The 25055-nt window shown below is 34.8% G+C and overlaps 1 protein-coding gene across 11 annotated transcripts in view; it reads right to left on the bottom strand.

Moving 5' to 3' along the window:
* Positions 1-25055, bottom strand: part of DPH6 (diphthamine biosynthesis 6) — a 198423-nt gene that overhangs the window by 55802 nt on the left and 117566 nt on the right. For all 11 annotated transcript variants that reach the window (XR_005820312.1, XR_005820314.1, XR_005820313.1 and 8 more), the window contains exon 13: positions 4645-4887. Coding sequence is in view for 8 of the 11 variants with exons in the window: in XM_040558782.1 (XP_040414716.1) it covers positions 4645-4887 (243 nt within the window). In the remaining 3 variants the exon portion in view is untranslated. The remainder of the gene's footprint in view (positions 1-4644; positions 4888-25055) is intronic.

Genomic DNA, 25055 nt, shown 5'->3' with positions numbered 1-25055 from the left:
GTATTTCTTTGGAGTGAGTCCTCACTGAGGCTGCTCTCTTATCCTTCCCTCCTCACTCATTTTTCTTCCTCCACAGTGGGTTCCTCGAGGCTACAGCCTTCCATCCCTCCACCAGATTTCTGTCTCCTCTGCCACCCCAAATGGCTTTTCCAATAACATGCCAACTCCAACTGATGCAGGCAGAAGACAGGGGCCAGGGCCAGCTTCCAGCTCTATGAATATGATCCTTGATGGCTGTGGGTGTCTGGAGCTCCGGGAGGCAACGTTCAGGGCGGTACTGGAGCAGCAAGGCTCCAGGGAACAGGGACCGGAGCACAGACACCCAGCGACCATCTGGAGCCAGGGAAAGCAGGATGACAGCAGTGGAAAGGAGTTGTACAAGTAGCACGGAACGACACTGAAATATGTTTATACAGTCCCTATATATAAAATATATAGAATGATTCAACTGAAGTTGCTGACCAGTAGTACTTAGGTAGAGGATGTTTACCAGACATCACTGTGACAGAATGCTAATAATTTTGATGCCTATGATCTAGTCAGTGTGCTAAATACAAATACCTCAATCATAATACACCATCATTTTGCTATTAAACCCAGAACATTCATCAAACAGAACTGTGAAGTCTAAAATCTTTCTTAAAAACATAATTAAGTGTATGGTTTATAATGTCTAGTTTACAAGAAATGAATTTTGAGCTTCACTGTTTTGTTTGCACAGTCTCTATTATTTCCATGGATGACAGAAGCAGAACAATTTCAATTGAGACACCATTTGCTCTTATTAAACAATCTGTAGGTTGCTATTGATTCATGCCCTTGTCTGCTGCTTGAAATAAAGTTCAAGAATAATAAAATACTTTTTGGTTTGGCTGACTTAATTTACTTGCAGAAAACAGAGTGTTATTTCATGTCATTGTATCTAACAGAACTAACTGTAGTAGTGTTGGTATACCAAAAAGAAACAAAAAAACAAAAACTAAGACAAATAAGGGATGTGCTACTTATATTTTTAAATACAGATGCCTTTAGAGTAAAGCTACTGTGTTCTGGCTTCCACACAGTAAGACAGTATTTTACAAGCTACTTCAAATAAAATATTAAGAGGTGTGAAAACTACATTTCCTGTTTTCAGTGATTCTGTGGAGTTAGGGACAAGTGCAATTTAATAATTTATCAGAAAACTTTACCATTTTCCATCTTCTGAGAATGGAATCAGACAAAAAGAACATTTCTCCTATTACTGGCTAGCACTTCTCCTCCAATACAAAACCTATTGATGAACATCTATTTGCATTAACAATTACATAATCAATTATATTTTCAGGACAGGACAATTCCTCCCTCTGGTTCTCCGTAGCAGAAGCATTTGGTACATCTTTTCCTATCCTTTGCTGTGCACATAAACATTACTAATCAAAAAGTATGCTTAGCCTGAGGAAAAATTCAATTCTGAATCTCCTTTTGACAAAATGATAGGGAAATTGGAACATCTGGCTGCTAAAAACATCTCTTTCCCACTGTTATTTTACATTTTTTTCCAAAGCATTTTTAGATCATTTTGTGGCACTCTTTACTTCATCTGCTATTTATTTTTTTGCTATTTCTGATAATTTCATTAATGAATATGATCTAAAAAGCACAGATTAAGATTGATAAGCATCCTATAGACTTGTTTGATGCTCTTCTAGGATGTTTTTTCTTAAACATTCCTGAAACCCGTTAGGCAGCTAACTCTTCACAGAAGTGAGTGTAGGCAGCAATCCATTTTTTAAACTATGGCTTGAGCAATCAGGAAGTGATAAGAGACAGATACTATTAAAAACCCGAAAGTAAGCAACCTCATGGGGTATTTTTCCAGTAGCTGAAAGAACTGCCTAGTGATCTCATTAAGTCAGAGAAAGGAAAGACTAGATAAACAGTCGCTGGTACATAGACTATTACAGGAGACCTAAAAGATTATATCTGGAAAATTGAAAAGTTTCAAAGAACTGGCAAATACTACCAATCTGCCCTGAAATCTGTGTCTGTATGTATTACAAATGAGAAAGCATGTAGGCTACATGGTCATGGTACATGTTATTAACCAGTCGCATAGCAAAAAACATTCTCAGCTTTTCAAAATGACTATATAGGATACTTTCTGACAATAATTTCTCTATGCTGAATTAGCTTAATGCTACTACCACTACATGCAATGTCTCTAATTACTGCCTCTAAGTCATCATGAGACAGTAAATCATCTAAAACACTTTACCTTAAGATAATATGTTACTAAGATATACTTGAATATGCACTGGTGTCATACTTGCTGTTTCCATTTAAAGCTTGTAGCATCGGCCTAAACCCTTAAATATGGCAGACAGCATTATCTTAAGAACTATATTAATATCTCTGCAGAAAGTCTTAGGATCTGATATAAATATGGCTAGCAAAAACAAGGCTGAGGGCTTCCTCAGTATGACACAAGCTTTGGAATATCATCCCTCACAGGAAAAAAGAAAACCTAGGGCATTCATGAATTTGAAAATATTGGTATAGCCTTCTGTGTGACTAGAATAATGTCTTGTCTAGAAGAATGTGTCTTTCCTAATTCACTTTTACTGTTTCCAAACCAATCCATAGAAAGGTATGACCATTTTTCAACAGCACTACAAAAGGTGAGGTTATTACTGTACACTGCAAGTTAGCTACCTTGGTGTATTTTTAGTACACAAGGATCTTAATAACTGACCTATTTCAAATATACTGTAAAATTCAACTTTTCACCAAGGCATTCACCAAGAATACCATAACATATAAAAACACCTGACAGCATGCCCTAGAATCACAGAATCGTCTAGGTTGGAAGAGACCTCCAAGATCATCTAGTCCAACCTCTGTCCTAACACTAACAAGACCTCCACTAAACCGTATCACTAAGGGCTACATCTAAACGTCTTTTAAAGACCTCCAGGGATGGCGACTCAACCACTTCCCTGGGCAGTCCATTCCAATGCCTAACAACCCTTTCAGTAAAGAAGTTCTTCCTAATATCCAACCTAAACCTCCCCTGGCGCAACTTTAGCCCATTCCCCCTCTTCCTGTCACCAGGCACGTGGGAGAATAGACCAACCCCCACCTCTCTACAGCCTCCTTTAAGGTACCTATAGAGATCGATGAGGTCTCCCCTGAGCCTCCTCTTCTCCAGGCTGAACAACCCCAGCTCCCTCAGCCGCTCCTCGTAAGACTTGTTCTCCAGACCCCACACCAGCTTCGTTGCCCTTCTCTGGACTCTCTCGAGCACCTCCATGTCCTTCTTGTAGCGAGGGGCCCAAAACTGAACACAGTACTCGAGGTGCGGCCTCACCAGAGCCGAGTACAGGGGGACAATCACCTCCCTAGACCTGCTGGCCACACTGCTTCTTATACAAGCCAGGATGCTGTTGGCCTTCTTGGCCACCTGAGCACACTGCTGGCTCATATTCAGCTGCCTATCAACCAGTATTCCCAGGTCCTTCTCGGCCAGCCAGCTTTCCAACCACTCATCTCCCAGCCTGTAGCTCTGCTTGGGGTTGTTGCGCCCCAGGTGCAGGACCCGGCACTTGGCCTTGAATAGAAATTGGAAGGTGTAAACAAACCAACAAATTTCACATTAAAAACACAAACAATCATATCTTAGCAGACTTAGAGTGCTACAGAGAAGACTAGGAATGTTTCAAATTCAATTCACTTGGTCTTGGAGGAGGGTACTCAGGAGGGTACTTTATTAATAAATCTAGGTTGATTGTGTCAACTTCCATACAAAGCCTACATCTTCTTCACTCAGTGACAAGTGCCTAGTGCAAAGACTGAAAGTGAAAGCAAACAGAAGGAAAAGACATTGGGACCATTGTTCCTTCTGTGGTAGTATTAACACAAGCCATTTATCTCCCTGAGAAACTATAGTAAGTTATATTAAGTTGCATAGCAATTCTGCAGTAACTACTCTTGTTTACCCATTTATGAAGTAGCTACATTTTATTTATTTAAGGTTTTTGGGCAATTTAATGCTTGCAGAGTATTCTGCGGCTATGGTACATACAAAAAAGAAATTATTATAGTATGATTATAAATCACTGGAGAAATTATTATGCTATTAGAGATCATCTAGGGTGAACCAACAGACTGCCACACGCCATCCTGGTCTTAGAAGTTCAGCTGAATAATAAGTAATAATAAGCAGTAAACTGCTAAACTCAGTTGTCATGACAATATTGCTTGTAAGAAAGAATGGGGAAAAAAATATCTCAACAGAACAAGTAATAAAAAGTTAAAGTAAAATACCCAGTTCCTATTATGTAAAAATATATGGGCAGAGGTAATTCAAATATAGCATTGTTCCCATTTTTGCTAAAGGAACTGGCTGCTCTTTAAGAGTTTTTTAACATATTGCTTTGGGGAATTAAAACAAAGTTAGTGATGAATGTAACTTTCTATTAAGAAATTTTCTGTCTCAATTGTGCACAGCCACTTATGAGCCAGAACATAACAGCTCAATCAAACGTTATTATACTAGCTTTACTTGAACCCCTCTGAAATGTACAGAGAAAATTCTGATATTACTACACGACTTAGGGGGAAAAAAAGACAACCCAGAAAGAAGAAAATGGATATCACAGCTACCTTTTTACATTCTCTTAATTTCTTCTGCCATATAGAATGAGCAACAGGAACGTGCTTGCTGTCAGTTACATAGCAGCTTGCTGTGATGACGTGATGGAGTGCCGTCTTCTGGCTCATAGCTTGAAGGACTCTCTCAACATGACGGAGGGCAACTACACCCTCTGTCCATATGCTGCCACTAACAAGCTGCATAGTACAAGGTACTAGAGCTATCTGTCCAGCACAGTAGAGAACATCTCCAACCTAGGGAAAAAGAAATAAAACAGTAAGATTCTGAGAATTCAGAGAAAACAAAGGAAGCATTTTTCACCTTTCCAAGTAATTTCTCCCAACACCACTCTTCTTTGCCATCCTTTGTCACATCACTAAAAATGTTGCAAACATGGCATTCTAACAGTCATTTTTGATAAGGATTTATATATACTATACGAATACAGCACTGTAATAAACTTTAACAGCTAGTACATGGATGCATGCGTCAGTTCAAAATAATATCTGACGTTAGTGACTGTTACTGCTGCCGGATCACACTGATGACCCAACATGGTTAAATATATTGATTGAATATATTGTCATCTTGATTTCTTTTAAGTAAGCTTCCATTTTTTCAGTGTTCTATTTGTTTCAGTGTTCAGTTTCAGAGTGATGATGCATGCTCTCTTTCAGAATATTATAAAAATCGTGACAGTCCAGAAGGTAAAAGGAAATTACAGACTGAAAATAAGATGCAAAAAAGTGTTATTTAACTAAAGAGATGGATTAAACTTTTGAAAATTGAATTAAATGGGTGGCCAGATATGCCACGAATATATGCTAAATTGAGCTGCAATGCAGTTACTTTGGGCTGATTTTCCTAAATCTTCCTGGCAACACTCTGAAGACCTACTTTCTGAATAGCAGACAGCAAAGGAAATGTTTATTCTTATTATTCAGACATCTCAAAGATTTATTATAAAATCTTAATGTAAATATCAAAACTTTTCATCCTCTTATTCTGTACTTCTCTAGAAAGTCAGTACATTTCCTGATCAGTGAGGCAGTGAATGTTATTCCAAATCAAAAGAAAACTAAGTATAGAAATGGGAAGTAAGGTAGGCGTAAGCAGCTTTGAAGTCTGCACAGAAAGCAATTTGCAATGAGTAAAGAGAGTGAAAATGGACTGTGCAAGGAATCTTCAGGAAAAAATTTCCAGAACTTACTGTATAAACTGTAAAAATTCCTCAGAATTAAGAATAATTAAAAAAGAAATCTGTGTCCTAGAAGACATGGCAATCAAACCATGTGACAGACCCATATGCAACTCCAAATCTGTCCTCGTAACTGTCTGTGTCTCACAAAAGACTCACACATGTAACTATTGGAAGAGTATCTTATACAATTTGGCATACAAGTTCTATGATTAGCAGCTGAAGAGGGGGAGGAGGCAGAAAGGAAACATAATATATCAACTGACACTCATCAACTATTTAAATTGTTTAAAATATCTGAAATATTGTTTTGATAATGCTATATATAATCCTGAATTTTGAAAAAATATGCAAGTAATATTTTAGTTTATAGGAACAAATGGTCTTTTTTTTTTTTTTTTTTTTTTTTTTTTTATTGCTATTTTAAAATATGTGCCATTGAACAAGGGAGTCCAGCCAGCTACCAAGTGGCATACTGACAAGATGAGAAACAAATTCAGGAAGATATGATTCGGAGGGGCACAGGTTTGTTTTTAAAGTAAGCCATCCATTTTCACCTCTGCTAAGTGAAATTCATGTTATTAGTCGAAAATGCCGATACAGGTAGTTAATACTTTTACAGAAAAAAAAAAAATCACACTAGCAATATTTATTCTTTTTTTTCTGTTGAGCTCCTAGTTTTCCATGCATCACCCATGTTAATTATTAGGTAGACAGAAGAGCTGTTCAACCAGTTCACTTCCCCTATTCTTGAACAGATTGTTTGAGACATAATATGAATACTAATTAACGATAAAATATCTGTCAGTGTTTTGAAATACGGACCAAGATAGCACTTTCTTAAAGTATCCTGGATAGTTCTGATACAGTTAGCCCCATTGGTCATAAGCAAGGTCAAAAAAATCTCTGAAGGATTTGAGCAAAATTGGCACTGCTTTTGGCTCAGATTCAGTGGGAATTTTGCAGAGTTCTTTAAAAAATATTTTTAAAAAAACCCCTCTGTTCCTAACATACTTGTTTGTATCTTAAGATGCAATTAATAGAAAAATAATATTCTCAACATGCCACCATGCTATGAAAGGGTGGATACAAGGGGGAAAGAGGGAAAAAGGATCAAAAGAGGCCACAGGTTTTCAGCAACTGTACTTCAGGAGGACATAATTTAGGGTAAGGAAAGGGGGAGGGATGTTCCTCTTCTCTTTCCCAGTGACTTGGTCATGAAAAGCAAGTATAAATAAACAATCAGCAGGGGCAAAGCAGCAAACCAGTAAAAACACTGTTTTAGCAGATTTCAAGAGGTTGTCTCTGGAATATTTGAAACATTATACACAAAATTGTTAGCAGAATAAAAAGCATTTAAAACAGGGAAGACTTCATAATATCTTGTTCACAGTACTGAAATCTTACAACAGGAGATGTCACAATGTATGGTGTCAGTCCTTGTGTTGTGAAAGTGTTGTACAAAACCCTGCTAGAACTTTGCAACAGTTTATCCTTTTGGAGCATCTTCAAGGATAACAGAAGATTTTTTCAGACTATAGATTCACAGTGTATCAAGTCTAGAGGACTTGCATATCCAGGAAATTCAGCAGAGAAACAAAACTATAATATAATGGATATGTATTCATACACTGAGGATTTAATTTTCACTGTAGCCAATACACATATTTCCAGTGCTAAAATTTCATTAAATATTGGACAAAAGAAAAATATAAAATAAAACAAAAAACAAAACAAAAAACTTGTACTGCTGAAATGCTCACTTCTACCAATTTATTTCCAATATAGTTTGAGCAAGGCTAGCAGTTTATACATGGAGCCCCATGCAATTACAGATTTTTTTATCTTTTCATTTTCATTTGTATCACTGCAAGTTAAACGAAAGGTGAGTCTTGACAAGCTAGCACAATAATTTGGCAGTTCTTTGTTTCAGTTAGCACAACTGTAAGTAATCAAGGAAATTCAATAGACAACCAGAACCTCAAAGTAGGCAATTCATACAGATAGGAATGCTAAGCTCTTATTTAAGAATTACTGCTTTTCATACTGTACTTGTGCTGCTAGAGATAAGTCTAACACAGAGCTAGGTCACATCAATGAGGAGGGAAGAAGGCACAGCAGCAAATAATTTTATTTCACTTTTTTTTTTTTTCTATCTGTCCTTCTTGCATTCATTTTTTATGAATTCAGGAATTCACTTTTTGGAATGAAAGCATTCCAGGATACAGTGGAAAGGAAAAGTCAGAATGATGCTTGGTGCCACTTCAAATTGTTCTATCTCATGGAAAAGTCTTTAACAATATTGTAAGTCACTGAAAGGACACAACATATCTGCATTTTCAGGATGATCCCTCCCACAAAATATAATTCAGGAAAAGAAACAAGGAGAAAAACAGACTTAATTGGACATAAGGACTAAGTTAAGCTGTTAATTAACCGGAGAAAGCTATAATTATTGCTACTTGGAAAGGAACAGAAGTAACAGGATACCTCTAGATTTGCACCAAGTTGTTGTTGTTGTTGTTGTTGTTATTAAAGGCCAACAACAAATGGCTTTATAAAAAACTTTATAAAACTTTTCCTGCTGGTATTATTAAAACTTACTGGTGATTAACTGGCATAAATATATAAAGTGCAGAAAAATTCTAAGAGACATTCAGTCATTCACATATAGGTTTTTATGACAATGTTAATATTTGCACCATATGAACCAACACATGTTTCTTGGAAGGGATTAAGTCAATATGTAATCAACCAAATCTTTGTTCTGAATGCAGTATGGTATCTGAGTGACTGCTGCCCTTTAACAGGTCAGGGTACACAAAAGATTCAGTGACCCTCTGACCCAACAGTGAAATAACCTACCATTATTTTCGGTCAATGTAAATAAGCATAACTGACAATGTGCTAATAGGCTGCCTCTGGTCAGCCATGTGTACCTCTGACCTTAATGAAGACCTAAATCAATTAATACTCCAGGCAATAAAGACCTCTGGCTGATTAAGTTAGCTAGAAATCATCTTTTCTAACGGGATTAAAGCTGTAAGGTGGTGAACTTTTTATTTAATATATGATAATCCTTTCTTCCTAGGGCCCTCTTATTTTAGCTAATGATGGTAAAATTGCTTTTTGCAATGTGAAATCTTTTATTCAACTACCTATTGTGAATAAAGTTTTAAAGGTAACGTTCAGACAATGGTAATTGAAAGGCTTTGAGTTCACACTAGGAACACAAATTACACCTAACTGACATGGTTCTAATACATCACAGACTTCAACATGATGCACATGTTTTTTCTTGAACTATTTCGCCTACACATTTGTAGGCTAAAAATGCCAGAAATGAGTTGATCATACACGGTTTAAACAGTTTTTCTTTTGAGAAAACGAATACAGAATCATAAGCTAAAAGACAAAGGATATATTCCTAAATGAAAAATTTAAAAAAAAAAAGAAGTTATAATTAGCCTTGAATAATAATAATAATAAAAAGTATAAAAACCTACTTATAGCTTAGTAAGATGCTTGCCTATCACCCTCAAAATTGCAGAACTTCTCCTAAAACAAAATAATCTTTTCTTAGGTATGGTCAAAAAAGTATAACTAATCAATAGCATCTGTTATTGCTATCTTATTGAAGTATCTGTAACATTTCCACAGTTTTCAGAGATTTATAACTCAGTTTTCAAATGCTGTGACCGCAGCCTGCTAATCCTCATTTTGGGATGGAGCTTCATATGTTTCAAAATCTATTTGATCGCTTAACCTGCAAGACTACAAAACACTCATTTCCTTGCATTGTCCTTAACAATTACACTTTATATTATCAGAGTGTGATTTGAATTTTTCTCTTTGAACTTACATTTGTGGGTTGCTAGGCCACAACAAAAATCCACAGAGCATTTTTGTATTAAGAACTGAAGTAAAATACTGCAATGTCATGGATGTAAAATAGGCTGTACAACTTGTTTTGTTTTGTTTTGCATTTGTTGTTGTTGTTAACTGTAGTTTAGCAAAACTAAGATATGCTGTCCCACAAGGTCATATTTAGCACTGAACACATTGTCTTAACTCTAGAAGCACACCTTTAAAAAACAGTGTTGTTTTTTAAATTGAAAACCACAGCAAAGCGAAGTATCATGTCCTGTACTATGCACAAGAACTGATAGTTCTCTAAAAAGGGCTACTAAATCAACAATACGTTGGAAGAAGCCACAATATTCATTATTATGAATATCAGATCGACTTCCAAAAATACATCCAAATACCTCTTATTCCTACTCTATGCTGCCCAATGGTAAACACCTCTGCAATTCTCTAAAAAGCAAATAATTAAATAATTCAAATTGAGCCTTTAAACTCTGCTGGATTTATAGCAGACAATCTTGTGTAATACCTTCCTGAAGGTCTGCAGCCCATTGAAGTTTAACATAATGCTATATGTGCAGACTTGAGAGGGACAATCAGGTCAGAAAGCATAAGAGAAAGTAAGTTTCAACTTCAAAAACATTTTTAAAAAACTGTTCTAGTTCATCACAGAAAATTGTATTATTTGCATATATATCTGTGGCAATGTGTTGGTTACATTTTAAGTCTTGATCAATGCTGAATCAATTTTTACAACTGACAGCAATAAAACCTACACATTTCTGATTTTCAGAAGAGAAAGATTCTGTGATGATTCAAACTGAAATGTTCACATAAAAACACCTCAAAAGCTGTCATTCACATTCCAGGGGTGTATAAAGCACAAAACAGAAATAAACCTAGTTTTTAAAGTCAGCAACTGTAGTTATAAATATCTAGGAAAGGTCCCAATAAAGTGGGTGAAAAAGGCTAATACATCTATGTGGGTATGGCAGGGAGGCTGAAGTCTGCTCCTGAACTCCCATTTTGGTGCACTTGGGAGTTCCAAAACATAGGGATGAAATGAAGAAAACGGAGGTAAAATATTCTTTACTTACTATGCATATTTTGGTCAATGTCCCATACTGGCACACATGGTACATATTGTTCCTTTATGGAAAATGATAATAGGCAGTTCAAAGACTTAATTGCCGTAGAGGATAAACTGCTCTTCACATCTAAAAAGGATGTTTTTTGCAAAATAGAAAAGGAGCAGTCTCCCTACTGGAAAATGAGCAAGCTAACAAGTGTATTATTCCTTGATGCATTTCTTTCTTGGGACAGTGAAATTCTAGTCTTCCTGACTATTAATCTGTCACCTTTTACAAAGCCTACCATTTCCTCTCAAGCTTTTGAAAAAAATCACAAGTTCTCACAGAACCGTATTAGTAAAATCTGGCAACTGTGAAAAACTGCAGAACACTCAGCTTTATAAGTGTACCTTATCTAAAAGATGGGAGTAAAACTTCCAAACTGATTATCATTTACTCATTTCTTATTCGTATCACTTTGAATGATGATGCCAAGACAAATGAAAATGAAAAAAAAAAAAAAAAAAAAAAAGGAGCTAAGATTAGTCTATTCCACACTAATTGGGATGGGATGGGGAAGGAGAGACTTCATAAAATCAGTATTTATCAGGAAAAGTAAAGGCATATTCAGGGTCCAGAAAAACAAGGTGGAAAGGATTAGTGTCTAAAAGTGTAAAGTGATAAAAATGACAATGTGGAAATGGAATATTGAGCAATGAATACCAACTTTTTAGAAAATGAATATTATGTCCAACATCGTTGACTGCATTTTTGAATTACAATTACATATGCATAGATAAGAGAGTATAATAGTTGTAATTCATTTGAATTCTTAAAATATCTGATACAGCATCTTTGTAAATTATTTTTAACTCTCCTAATTATAAATGCTGTTAACTAGCTGATAGTCTGTAAGGAGAGAGTAATGAAAATGCCAGCATACTGAATTGGGGTGCCATAGGGATTGGTATTAGGCCTGATTTTATTTAACATCTTCATTAAGTCAATGGAAGAAGGGATTAACAGCATGGTAATGAAACCCATAGAGGATACTAAATTAGAATGTGAACCAATTGTAATAATAAAAATGGACACAGACACATTTGAAATACAGGCAGGAAATATCAAAACGAGACTTAACTTAGGAGAAATGGAAACTTACACCAGAACATATGGCAAAAATGTTTTGAAATACAGATATTCATAACAAGGGAGAAAACTTGACTGCAGAAGTGCTGAGCGTTGTATATGAAATCATAACTCTTCTTTACTAGAAGCAAGTTCAGTATAATACAAAGAAGATACTGTCTCTGTTCTCATGAAAAAGGTCAGATTCATCAGATCTATCAAATGCTCGTTCCAGGGTAAGTAACACCAATCCTTGGCTAATGAAAGAGTAAAGTTTTCTAAAAACTCAGAAAGTGGTACCATACCCTTTAGGAGAGGTATGATTTCAAAATAAACGCTGTAAAACATCAAGTGGTATCAAAGTTTCAGATGATTATTTGGAGTTTTTAAGTACTTTTTTTCAGAAGTTTTCACATTTCATCATTAACACTGATTTTCAGTTCATAGGTTAACATAGCTGAATTCGAAGTATGAAAAACATTTTAATCAGCTAGGGTAAGGATATAGAAATTCAAAAAATAATATTTTGTTTTCCTCTGTTAAATGGTAATTGTTGAAACCTTACAAGAGGTTAGATAAGCATTCATTTGAGGTTCCCACACAGTTAAATTGCGTTGTAACTACGACTACTTATGATTATTATCCTAAATTTATTCTGATGAGGATAGCTTTATAACATCAGCATTCTTTCTTTCTCAGCTCTGTATAAAAAAAATAAAAATAAATAAAAATAAAAAATAAATGGTATGTTCACATGACATTTCTCCCTCCTTGATTTCTACATTTTTCTCTGTCTGTGCTTTAGGGGAATGGCTTTAAGGGAATGGAAAGTATATATATGAGAGGAACTATAAGGTACTTGCATCCACACACAATAGCTAAAGGAAGATAAAGAAAATAGACAAAGTGATGTGATAACCTTACATACCTATATGTGTTTATATTACAAACCTTGTCTCTAATTTTTTCTTTAAACAGACATGTGCAATGTACTTACGGATCTCATTATATTCTGCCCACATTAAGTGCAGTTGCTACTGCATATGTCCACTTACAGTAAACTCATGTATTGGGTAAACTATGACTGCAGTCCAAGAAGGCACACTAGAAATTTCTAGGTTGAATTTTTAATAGGTTAGTTCATGTTTCCACTAACCTAGTGGCAACTTCAACCACCTTAACCACCCTTATGGTTGGTTATAAGGGTGCTACTGCTCAAGGCTGTAACTGCTCTGGAATACAGCACACAAGAATCAAAATTGTGGTCATAAAATCTGATGAAGAATGAGTCGTTTTCGTGGTTTTTTTTTTTTTTTCCTACCTGTCTTTACAATCTTTACTCATAATAACCATTGAATATGTTAGTGTGATTACAAACAGAAGAGGGAAATGCTCTGTACTGAAAGGTGAAAGCTGTTCATCACACTACAGTAATTCACAGGGTATGAAACACATTAACATGATGACATTCCATTCTTACAGAAAAGATTTCTATCCCAGCCATCACTTGGCCTAATATTCTTACTAAAAATATGCCTTTCATGAATGTCACTGGATACTTTATCATAAAGGTTTGTGATAACTGGGAGACAGGAAAGAAGCAGCTTCATAAAAACAAGAATCTATTTGAAAAGAGTTAATTGTATTAATAGTATTACTAAGCTGAAAGTTCTTATTCCAACAATATAGTGTGGCTTCATACTTTACCTATCCTCTATGTATACTCAGTCAAACAGGGGTTGTACTTATATCTTTGGCTACTTAAATAATAATCAAAATTAAAACACTTTAATGTATGTCAAAGACTATTCAGTGCAGGTCTAATTTAAAATAGACATCCTGTGAAATCCAGCAGAAGAGGAATAGTTAAAATTCTGTGTGCTCTGAGCAGTAAGTCACGAACAAATTTATAAATTAAAAGAATCTGTAATTTGACAGTTACAATGTGTTATACATTCTCATATAAAAACAGAAATACAGTGTTTGTGAAGTGAAATACGAAAAGAACACTCATTAGGAAAGTAATGTCCTTGATGCAATTGCCTAACCTAAAGGCTAAAAATTCCTAACAAAACAAATAAAACTAGGGAAAACTACGTAAAGACAGCAATAATCTCAGAAACACACTAACTGTGCTCATCCATATACATTTTCATAATTTTTCCTTGTTGTACCCTTAAGCACTGACTTTGTATCAGAACTGCAGTGTGAACAACTTGCTTATATAAAATATCAATAAATTCCTAAATGTGTAATCAGAAATTTAAAAAGCATTATGCTGTGTCCTCAGATTTTATGACACACCTTTTAGAGGGCAGATTTTCTCTTAGACTGGCAGCATTTCATGACAGAACGTTACCTATTGACTAAATGGTAACGTACCATTTAAAAATAAGTTCCTATAATAATTTAATTATATATATATATATTTATGCTTGGACAGCATTATAATTATATACTGCACTGAAAAATATATTCATTTAGGTATGTAGTTAGAGTTTTGCATTATACATTTTCCTGTTTTTTTCTTCTTTATTTTTGTATGATCACCTTATTGTTCTCTTATAACACCTATTTTCATGGAATTTTCTACATGACAGTATATTAGTAACTGATAGATTAATAATTAAATAGGTATTTTGTGTTTTGCCAACTAAGATGCAATCATGTCTCTATCCATCTTACACGACAAAGTGAGGTCAAGATCCTGTGCTGACAGAATTACTGTGTGCTTAGTCCTTTTTGTTTGCATTATTAATAGAAGTATTTATTTTAGCTACTAAAAACTAATTGTAGAATCAAGCCCCTTGATATCAGGCATATAGTAAAGTGTTAAAACTAAAAGGGTGTAAATATGAGGAAGGGAGAGGCAAAATGCAGTAAGGAATAATTCAATGGTTAGGATAATCACCTGCAACAGTGCAGAGATCCAGGCTCAAATCTCTCTGGTATTTTCCTTTTGCCCAGTAATGGCAGTAGTGTTGCAACAATGGGCAACCCTGGAAGCACATCTCAGTGCCTACTTTGTGTTCTACTTTGTTTAAATAAACGCGTGTTTTTGAATCAATATTATTTTTTTGTTTCTTAATGAATGTTTTAATCAGTACGCTAGAAGTTAATACAGGATAGGAAGACACTCTGTAGAGAAAAAAAGTATTAGCAAAGATCTGAAAAAGCTTTCCAATGAATGTTCAGTCAAAACTGATGCATTCCTGAGCCAGACTTCTACCTTGATAATTCAGTATTATCCAAAAAAGAAACGACTTACTGAAATTCCAAGTATTCCAAACTTCTATGAGTCATGGTTACCTTCTATTTTTCAGAAATAGTAAGCATTTAGCAATAACAATGATTCTTAATACAAAATAAGCCTTACACTGCAGAACATTTAGACCAAGATGAGCCTATACAAACACAATTTTAGTGAAATGTTCAGGTTACTTCATAAGAAGTTATGTAGTAAAGTAGAAACCACATGGGGAAAATAGTTTAAATTTTTGAAAATAAAAATACTTAGAGAAACTTAATGTGAACATGAGATGTGATCAAGAAGTTGTCTTTGAAGTATAACAGTTAAAGCTTACTTAAACACAGAAATGATGAATTAGAAACAATATCAATGGCATTACTGGAAAATCTTGCTATTTGAATTTCATAAATAACCAACAGAGCACCTCTTCAAAAACAAAGGATATATCAAAGTGTACAAATTATACAGAGAACGGTTTAAATATATGATTTTGCTTTATAATTTTAGGAAAATTATAGGCGCCTCACTGAAATATGACCTTGCATGTCAATACAAATGTCTAACATTTTGTTCTTCCAGCCTAACAGAAAGCACTTCTAATTATCAGCCAAACAGTGCACAGTATTTTAAAGGTAAGCACAAACACCAAAACTAATGATGGAAACTGTCTTGCATAATCTTACATGATATTTACCTGGCATACAGGATTGAAATTGAATGACTTAACTGTTCCTCTATTGTCTGAGTAATGTTTTGGAGTGTTGTGGAAAGATTATTTTTATTTTTGGTTTAAAAAGTTTGGTTTAAATTCAACCAGCAAGAATTCTCTCTTATGAAGTCTAGTTAAATATAGTTAAAATACAGCACCTTTCAGTGTGTAATTTCAGAGTTTGCATTTGGCAATATAACTCTTCTCAACATTTAACCACCAACCTCCAGGCTTCTGCCATTCAGGCCTAAAGGAGTTAAATCTCTCTCTTCAACAGAAAAACAATTACACATTTTTGCAGAAAAATATCACACGCTGATAGTGAATAATTAAATGCTCAAACCAAAGAGAAATGAACTATTTCTGTAATGTATGTTTTGAACTTTCAATAGCAAGTCTGATTCTTCAGAATAATATCTGTGTTAGAATCAAGAAGGACGCTAATGGGAAATGAAGATAGGTAAGAAAGAATAATGCATGTAATATGAAGAAAGGCGGAGAAACAGTGTAATTCCAACTGAGATTTTTTTTTTTTTGTAATGTTAACCTATGGTATCACTGATGTTTGAGTAAAGGAATTCAATTCGTTGTACAACATGACCTAGTAAAGTGATGTCATGCTTTGATTTCATGCAAAATTTAATAGAAGCAGACACTGTGCTGCACCTTGCAGGACTAGGCCCAGGATGCAGATAAAGATAATTGTGAAATTATTGTGAAGTAAGCCCTTTAAAACACCATCAGAGAATATTAAATCTTTACAGCTCAACACCTTCCCAACACAGGAAACTGAGAGTTAACCAGTGTGTCCAATTTAAATTTTTTTATAAAGGAGGAATAAACCTGCTATAGGGAGCTGGCTTGATAGACCTTTGAAGGTCTTCAAAACTCTCACTAATATGCTATTCTCTAAAAAATATTCCCATAATTCTGCTGTCTCCCATCATTCCTTGCCTCGAGATTCATCTGTCAACTTTGATGCATCTTTTAAAGTACCCCTCCAAGCCTAAAAACCATGACTACAGACCACAGAAGAGAACTCTTTGCTTTGAAACTATCTGATCAATCAGAAGATCATTTACCTGCAAGCATTATTTGGTGAAGCTAAAGCGGCATATCAACCAGCAGCATCTGAAGGCTGAGGCAGCAAAACGTCAACAACAAATTGTCATTGGCATTCCATTTATGAACCTTCAAACAGCATCAGATCTTTTCCATGGGAAACCAGATCAGGTCAGACTGGAGCTGAATATTTCTTAACAAGCTAACCATCAAAAGAACTTACGTTTTGAATAAAAAGGCTATCATTTGTTGATTTGAATATCAAAGGGATCCACTGCAAACTCCCAGTCTAGAAAAACCTCCCTAAGCTACACCAGACAGGTGTTTAATAATCTATTATTAAGGCACTATTTTAGGTTACTCAGAATCATAAAAAATAGCTGTAACTGTGAAGCTGCAAATGGGACTGCACAAAGAAATGAATGCTATTAACATACTATTAACAATTCAAAAGAATGAGTTGACATACCAATCAAACTTGTTAATTGACTGTCAATGGCCTGTCCCTGAATATACAACATGACTGCATTATATATTTCAAATGCTGACAGGAAGACAGTTTCATTTGCATTAACTTCATAAACTGATCAACAACCAAACTGCCACATACATTTATAATGGGAAGCTGAATCATTTCAATATTCATGCAGCTCTGTAATTGTAAATTAGGTACTGGCAAACAATACAATACTGTACATACTCTAAAATATCCTAAATTTCTCTGACCTACTTTCTTTTTTATTTTAAAAGAGCAGTGGAAAAAAGTTGTCTCTTACAAAGATGATTATTACTTTAATTTATGGTTCATGCCTTAGGCAAAATTTGTTTGCAACCCAGTTTGCAACCATAGTTTATAACTCTACTCTACATGCAGAACTGGTCCACAATATATGAGGCATGCAAGGTGATGTAAAATTTTTCTTCCTTTCATTCTGTGAAGTGTAAATACCATTAAAACAAAGTAAATCTGTAAAAACAAAACAAAACAAAAAAAAAAAAAGAATGAAAATCTGTACTATTTCCCTGCTATGACACAAAGCAGATGTCAGTACTAAAACAACTGCAACTTTCTAATTGGACATTGAAACATGTAATTTGAAGTGGAAAGTATTGTTCTTGCACATCCTTCCCTGTGTCCTAGAATTTACTGCCCTCAAAAGTCTTGTCTATATAAAGTATGTTTCCTTAAAATATCTCGTAATTACACCCATTCAGTTTCATTGGGATTGACAGTGATAGCAGCTGAAATGGCTGTGATAGTGCTGCCATTTTAGCCAAATGGTTAGTCAGACATACTCTGAGCAAAGTCACAAATCATGCTAGTTGTAAGAGCAGAAGTGCTTGTGGCTCTTCCACATTTCGCCATGTATTTATCAATCCAGCACAAATGACCATGGGCTGATAGTAGCAGAAAAGTTACAGAAAGAATTCCTAATAAAAGATAGAGACCAACATTCTTCACTTTTCTTACTTAAGACCTCCTCCTGCACTATTTACTGTCTTGCACTTCTTCTTACTGAAAAATACAGCTCTAGCTAACATAGAAGCCTTCAAATATTGTCATTAATGACTCTGTATATTAGTATCTATTCATATGGTTTGACCGTATAGGGCAGATATGAAAGAAGAAATTTGTTTTTATTTGTTCATGAAGTGCTGTAGGCATATTTATCACTGTTTATACACATATAATAGTATCTCAGTCACTCTGAGAATCAGAGAAATGAAGCTAAGTACAAATGTCGTAAATGAGGATTAAGTCAAGAAGCTTTGAAAATATTTCACTGAAATCTAAGTAGTAATTCATCAAAATTTTTGAAGTTGTCAGGTCAGGAACATTCCCTTTGTATCTGTATGACCTGGAGGAAGTATAAGCAAGTTTTAAAAGTCTCAACTGTAAATGCATGTTGTCTTCTTTTCCCCTCTTTTATTATTACTACTTTTATCCTGTCAATCCAGCAGTCATTACCTGACTTTAAAGTTATTGCAAGAAGAGCCATGCAATATACACTAACATAACCATACAGATATCACATAAACATCCAATAAATCTGCAGTCATGACAATCTTCTCCTGCATATCCTTTCAGATAAAGCATATCAGAGGACAATTTCTGATAGCAGCTATATTTTAGACTTTATTATTTGTAGTATAGATGTAAGAATGAGAAGCAAAAAATATTCACATTTATTGTTCTAGCAATTGCAATTGAAGAGTAGAAAGATTAACAAACGGAAATATAAACCCTTTAGAAAAGCTGAATATAGAGGAGCCACTGCAGTGATGGCAGTCCCAAATCATCCTAACTGATAATCATGAAAGATTACTTACACTACAAACTAGATATTAGCTTTGATATCTTCCCTGAAGTATAAACTGAGTAACTGTCATACTGAATAACATCTTATGTGGATACTGCTAAGTTCTCACACTGACAAAACAGGGATCATTAATGCTGCAATACTCTTTCAGATAATCAATGTAATATAAGGAGTATGCGATTAAAAGCATTTAAGACATGAAAAGTGCCAAGGTAAAGAAAAAAAAAAAAAGTGCCAGCTCATTACAAGAAGGATGTAGTATCTATAAAACCAGCCATCTCTGAAGGAGCTGGTCATTCATGTACTAGTAGTAACACACAACTACAGTGAATTCAGCAATACATTCTCCAAGATTTATGAAATTTGATCATAAAACATATATAGCTGAAGTATATACATACATACATATTGCCTTAACTGAAATTGTAATGAATGTTCATAAAGAAAAAAGACTTTATTCATTATGAGAAGCTACAGTTTGTCTGCACTGCTTCAAAATTTACATTTGAAATGGTCACTTTCTAATTTACTTAAATGTACATATCCAATAGAAATTTTCACTATCTTAGCTGAAATCTTCCTGACTCTCAATAGCCTGTGGCCTGCACATATTTTGTAGGTGGGGATAAAAACTGGTTCATCACTCCTGGCATTGGGAAGAATGACTTTCTATTATGCAGATAAAATCCCATCTATGTGAGAAACGGTGCTTTCTTGCAGATCAGCTTGAGACTAGAGAACTAATTTAGGCAAAAAACTTGATTATCACAGAACTCAGGATCGTTATCTTTTAATTGGAACATAGGCTTTTAAAATTTCACTGTCTTTAGAAGCTCACAAAATATTATGGTATTTTCATAAAACAAAATGAATTGAGACAAGTACTTCCAAAGGAGTACAGAGATGTATGCACGCATTTGCCCTGAATGAGGACAGTGAGTGCCACAATTGCACAACCAATGCTTTTGATGAATGCATCACTGTCAGTTACTCATTGACTAATGGCAAGATCAAGACTTGTATCACATCAAACCACAGAGATAGAAGGGTTCAAGCAATCCCATTTGAAGTTCATAATTGCACAATGAGCAGTTTAACATGAATCTTTCTGAATTTGCTACTTTCATAAAGAAGAAATTAGGTGAACAAATAATTTTAGCATGACTTACTGAGAAAATAGCCAACGGACTGGATACCCAATAAAAATATTTTAGCTTACATTACAGTCCGTTTTCCATTCCCGTACAAGAAATATGTCTGAGATCTGCTTTAGTCTCAATCACTGTACTTTTAAGAATGTTAACAGTGATTCAGACTAGCAAATTAAAACGAAAAACTATGCATGAGTTGAAAACATCAATAAATTAATTTTCTTGTTATGCTAATATTATAGTTTCTCAATAATTATATTAATGTCAGGGCTACACGTTTAATACTAGACTAATGTTTAGATTCAGTTTATAGAATTCAAATTTATTGCTGCCTTTTCAGAATTTATGAAAAAATAACCTTGCAGATTTGTTATTGTTACAAAGAAGAAAGCTTAGACTTCACACAGATTGTGAAGGTGACTTAACCAGATTCTTCAGTCACTTCCTCAGATACAGAATAAGATCTGATTGATTGCTTCACATGAGGGAAAGGCCCAGAAAGAGAATGTTCGGTGAATGTTTAGTAATCTATCTATCTAAGGAATATCCAAAGCATTTCCATCCCACTAGGGGAAGACTGCTGTTATTGTTTCCAAAAGACTAAGCCCCACATAAACATATCATATTATAAATCTCTTTTTACCTTTATGTGCTCTTTGTCCAAGGGCCGAGATCAATGTAATAACTCCAGAAAACATACACATTTGATAACATATGTCAAAGACCAATTTACCATGACTGAAATTCACTTATCTACCAAGACAATTATAACAAAGTTAAAGCATCAGGAAATAAAATCGTGTGTGTCTCATCTGAGTGTTTGTCACAGAACAATTGCAACATTTGTAAGCCACGTTAGTTGCATGACCCCAATATGACAAAAAGTAAATCAAACATTTTTCAGTAATACAGTTGCAGTTAGTGCTAATATATTATTTACTACAATCATCCCAACCTTCACAGCAATTCTATCCTGTTCAATTGTTGTTATTATAATTACCCCCTTTCCACAGCAGCAGGGAATTTGAGTTGGTTGAACTGGCACATATGCAAAAAAGTAAACAAAAGCTTCTTCAGCTGGTGTCTCAACCTTGCCAATCTTGTTTATTGGGTATTTGACCTTGATAGGGGCAGTTCTCAGTTGCTCCTTAATGAGAGAAAAATCTCATTAACATTTTCAGGCTTCTAATGCCCAATTTTTCAAAGCTGGATTGATATTATAATTTATTCCTTCAAAATATTCATGACTTTTACTGTCATGAAGTTAGACTGTGGTAGAAGCCTAGCATGCTACAGCTTTCCAAGTGCAATCGATCTCCTGCATCAGTTCCCTTCAGCTATTACAGTTCTAGATTGCTAAGAAAGTGAAGAGGGCTTCTTTGTTCCCTTGCAAGCTAGGAGGGTTTCTTCCTATCATAGAGACATCTGGTTTGTCTGTGTTATCTGTTAAAACATGGGCTAACATTAAAGATGATAATGACCTCTAAAGACATAGAATTACATCTCAATAGGCTTAAAGTCTGCTTTCTTCCACAAAATCAAGTATAACATGCAATTTACAGTACCTAACTGATCCAGCTCAACATCTAGCAGTTATAAAGCAAAATAACAGTATAACTTAGACTTTTTTATTATTATTATTTTTAAAAAGGTTAAATATATAGCGATGTGGTAGACTTTTGATCTATCAGGAACACCACTGACACAAAGGCAACAAAAACAACAGAACAGAACTGAAAAATAGCAGAAAAAAACTGTCTTACTATTTCAGTCTGGGATAAGGATATGACAAAAAACACGGTGCAACAATCCAATTTCCTGCTTGTATCATATATCTCATAACTCATGATGCTTACACAGCATACGAATGTGCCATGTCATCATTTACTTTCCAGAAATGTTCCACTGTGCTTAGCAATTTTTAGTGTTGAACCACTTAGTTTCTTTATAATGTCTTAAGTATTCATGCTGTATTTTCAAATGCAAAAACCTGCCTTACCACATCAAGTGTAGTAGGCCCTAATGTGAAAAATACTATTTCCCATATAGCAAAAGTACTCCACCAATAAGGTTCATAGGTGACTCATTCAGCTCTAAATGTTCCAGAATTTTAGCTTTAGGATACTTGAGTCTTCTTTATTATATACTGAACATAAGATCTTTTAAGTCTTGCAGTTGCCTCCATTTAGTCTCTCAAAGACCACAGTGAATTTTGATTCTGGAAACTGACAAACAATCCATAGTCCACCTTAAGACATTTAAGAAGTCCCTCTGCAGTTTGTGTTTTTGTGCGTATATGTATAAATACATATAGTAAATAGATACATATAGAAAATACATAAAGAAATGAAAGTAAACATAAGCATACTATAAATGCTATGTTTATATACTATGTGTACTCTGGCTTAGATTATAGTCAGTCCTTCCATTCAAAAAATGAAGAGTATAGAGACAATGGGAAGACATTGAAGGGCTTCAGCAACCTGCATGGAATAGAAGTATAAGTGTGATCAAGTGTGATAGATCAAGATATCATAATTATTAAGTAACAGAGATCATGTAAAACAGTAGGAAATATATGAATATCTAGAAATTACCCGAAAAAATCAATTTTCCTGAAAACTGCCAAATGACATTGGTGGGGCTCACTGCAATGTAGTAGCGAGAACATAAGAGTACCTCTATGAGCAGTGTAGAAATAGTCATTCATGATGAAATACAGCAGAAATAGCTACTGATTTTTGTCTGGAGACACGATACACATCAGCAAAACACCCTCATAAAACTGAAGTTTGGAAGTTCCCTCCAAGCTCAGATCCAGAAATACACCTTTCGAAGAATAAGACTATGTATTTGTAAGTTAGAATTCTATACTAATTTTGTCACTTCAAACTCAATAGTAAGCCGTTCCCACAACTAAGTCAGACTGCACAACCTTGATTGTAATCTCTTCTATATCCATTATTAGAATTCACTGTTTATTTACATACTTACATCTACATTTTATGCAGGAGCTCTGCTTCATTTAGCAAGCAGATGTTCACAGACCAAAAGGTTGGTTTGTTTGCTTTTCATAACTGCTACACAGCCAAATCTACGTTTTCTTTTCTCATTCACTACGTAACATCCAGCTTTGAATGGTCTCCCAAACAGGAATCTCTCATGTTCTAGTAGATCCACATCCTCAACTCATTCACATAGCATTTATCACCATTCTCCTGAGCAGGCAAGGACCATTCCTCATTTCATTCATCTGATATTCCAAACCAACAAGTACTGCTGGCTTCCACTGGCCTTCCAGTGGAGTATATATTGTTCACTAAGTGAAAAGAGTATGGAACTGGCAGATGCCTGGACACTAAGAAAAAGACATGGAAAAAAGACCCTGCTCTCTCCCCAGACAGGAACTCTATTCAGTACTTCAGAAGTGACACGAACAGCATTCTCTCTAGCACTTAAGTTACACAAGTAACAAGATACTGAATTACTGCATTAATCATTTTTCATACAGACTCACATGGGCACTTTCCAGAGTTCTGAGACTCCACAGAAAGGTAAATGAACAATACAAGCAACATAATACTAATTTGCAGATGAAGAACTGAGATCTAATATAATTAAACAATTTCCTCAGGTTTACAAAGGAAGTGTTGTATTTGAAACAGATATTCAGAAGCTTTTCCAGTGAGCATCTCAAGATCTTTCTTCCTTTCAGGTACTACCTCTACCACTTACACTTTACACCCTTCAGTCCAGTCTGTCTGAAATATTAATAAAACAATGCATATAGATATGTAACATTGGTCCAGCAATAGTAACACAATGTGCTTAGAAACATGGAAGTTGATGTGGTGGCTCCTCATGAACTGACAAGATAATCAAAAATGTATTCTTCGTGTTTTTTGGTTTGTTTGTTTGTTTTTAAAGTTTAATATTAAGTCAATAATGAGATCTTATGACAACTCTATAAACACATTTTAATTCTGTTTCTGCAGCTGAAATGTGTAAAGCTTATCTCTCTGCCCTGACCTCAAGGTTTTTAAGTTCTTTCAGAAGCCTTCATTACAGACATGCCAATTCCAAAAGGACTATCAAGGAACTGGAATGCTTACATACCCAGTCCATTATGTTTGGGACACATTTTCATCTGCCAAAACACAGATTTATTTTTTTCTGAGAGATTAATCTGATGGTCCCACTACCTATTTGATTTATATTTGACCAACTTCTTTCTGGTACGTTTTTCAGTCGCTAATTGAAATTTACAGCCACAAGCTTTTTGAAAGTTCTTCCTTGTTCCACAAATGATACTGTAGTTCAACTTCAGTTGGAATGAAATTTTCTCTCAGAGAATTTATTATAAGAATTTATTACATGTTCACAGACAATATTTTTTCCTTGGTTAAAAGTTAATAATGTTTCTGAGACAACACAAAACACTTCAAGGCAAGTCATCTTTTTTCTTTTAAATAAACAAAATTATATTTAATGTATCTCTCTTTTTGCGAAGTATAAGGAGGAAACAAGCAGCAGACAATACTTTGACAAAATGCATTAAATGAAATCTGATAATCCTGCAAGATGTTTTGAAGTCACTACATCTCATTCTAAAAAGGAACCTCCTTTTGTCTGCAGTTCCAAAACAGATTACTGTTTTCATACATAT

This window comes from Cygnus olor, chromosome 5 (genome assembly GCF_009769625.2).
Source record: "Cygnus olor isolate bCygOlo1 chromosome 5, bCygOlo1.pri.v2, whole genome shotgun sequence".
In the NCBI taxonomy this organism is placed as follows: domain Eukaryota; kingdom Metazoa; phylum Chordata; class Aves; order Anseriformes; family Anatidae; genus Cygnus; species Cygnus olor.
The sequence above is the reverse complement of the archived record's forward strand: the minus strand, read 5'-3'. Positions and strand labels throughout refer to the sequence as shown.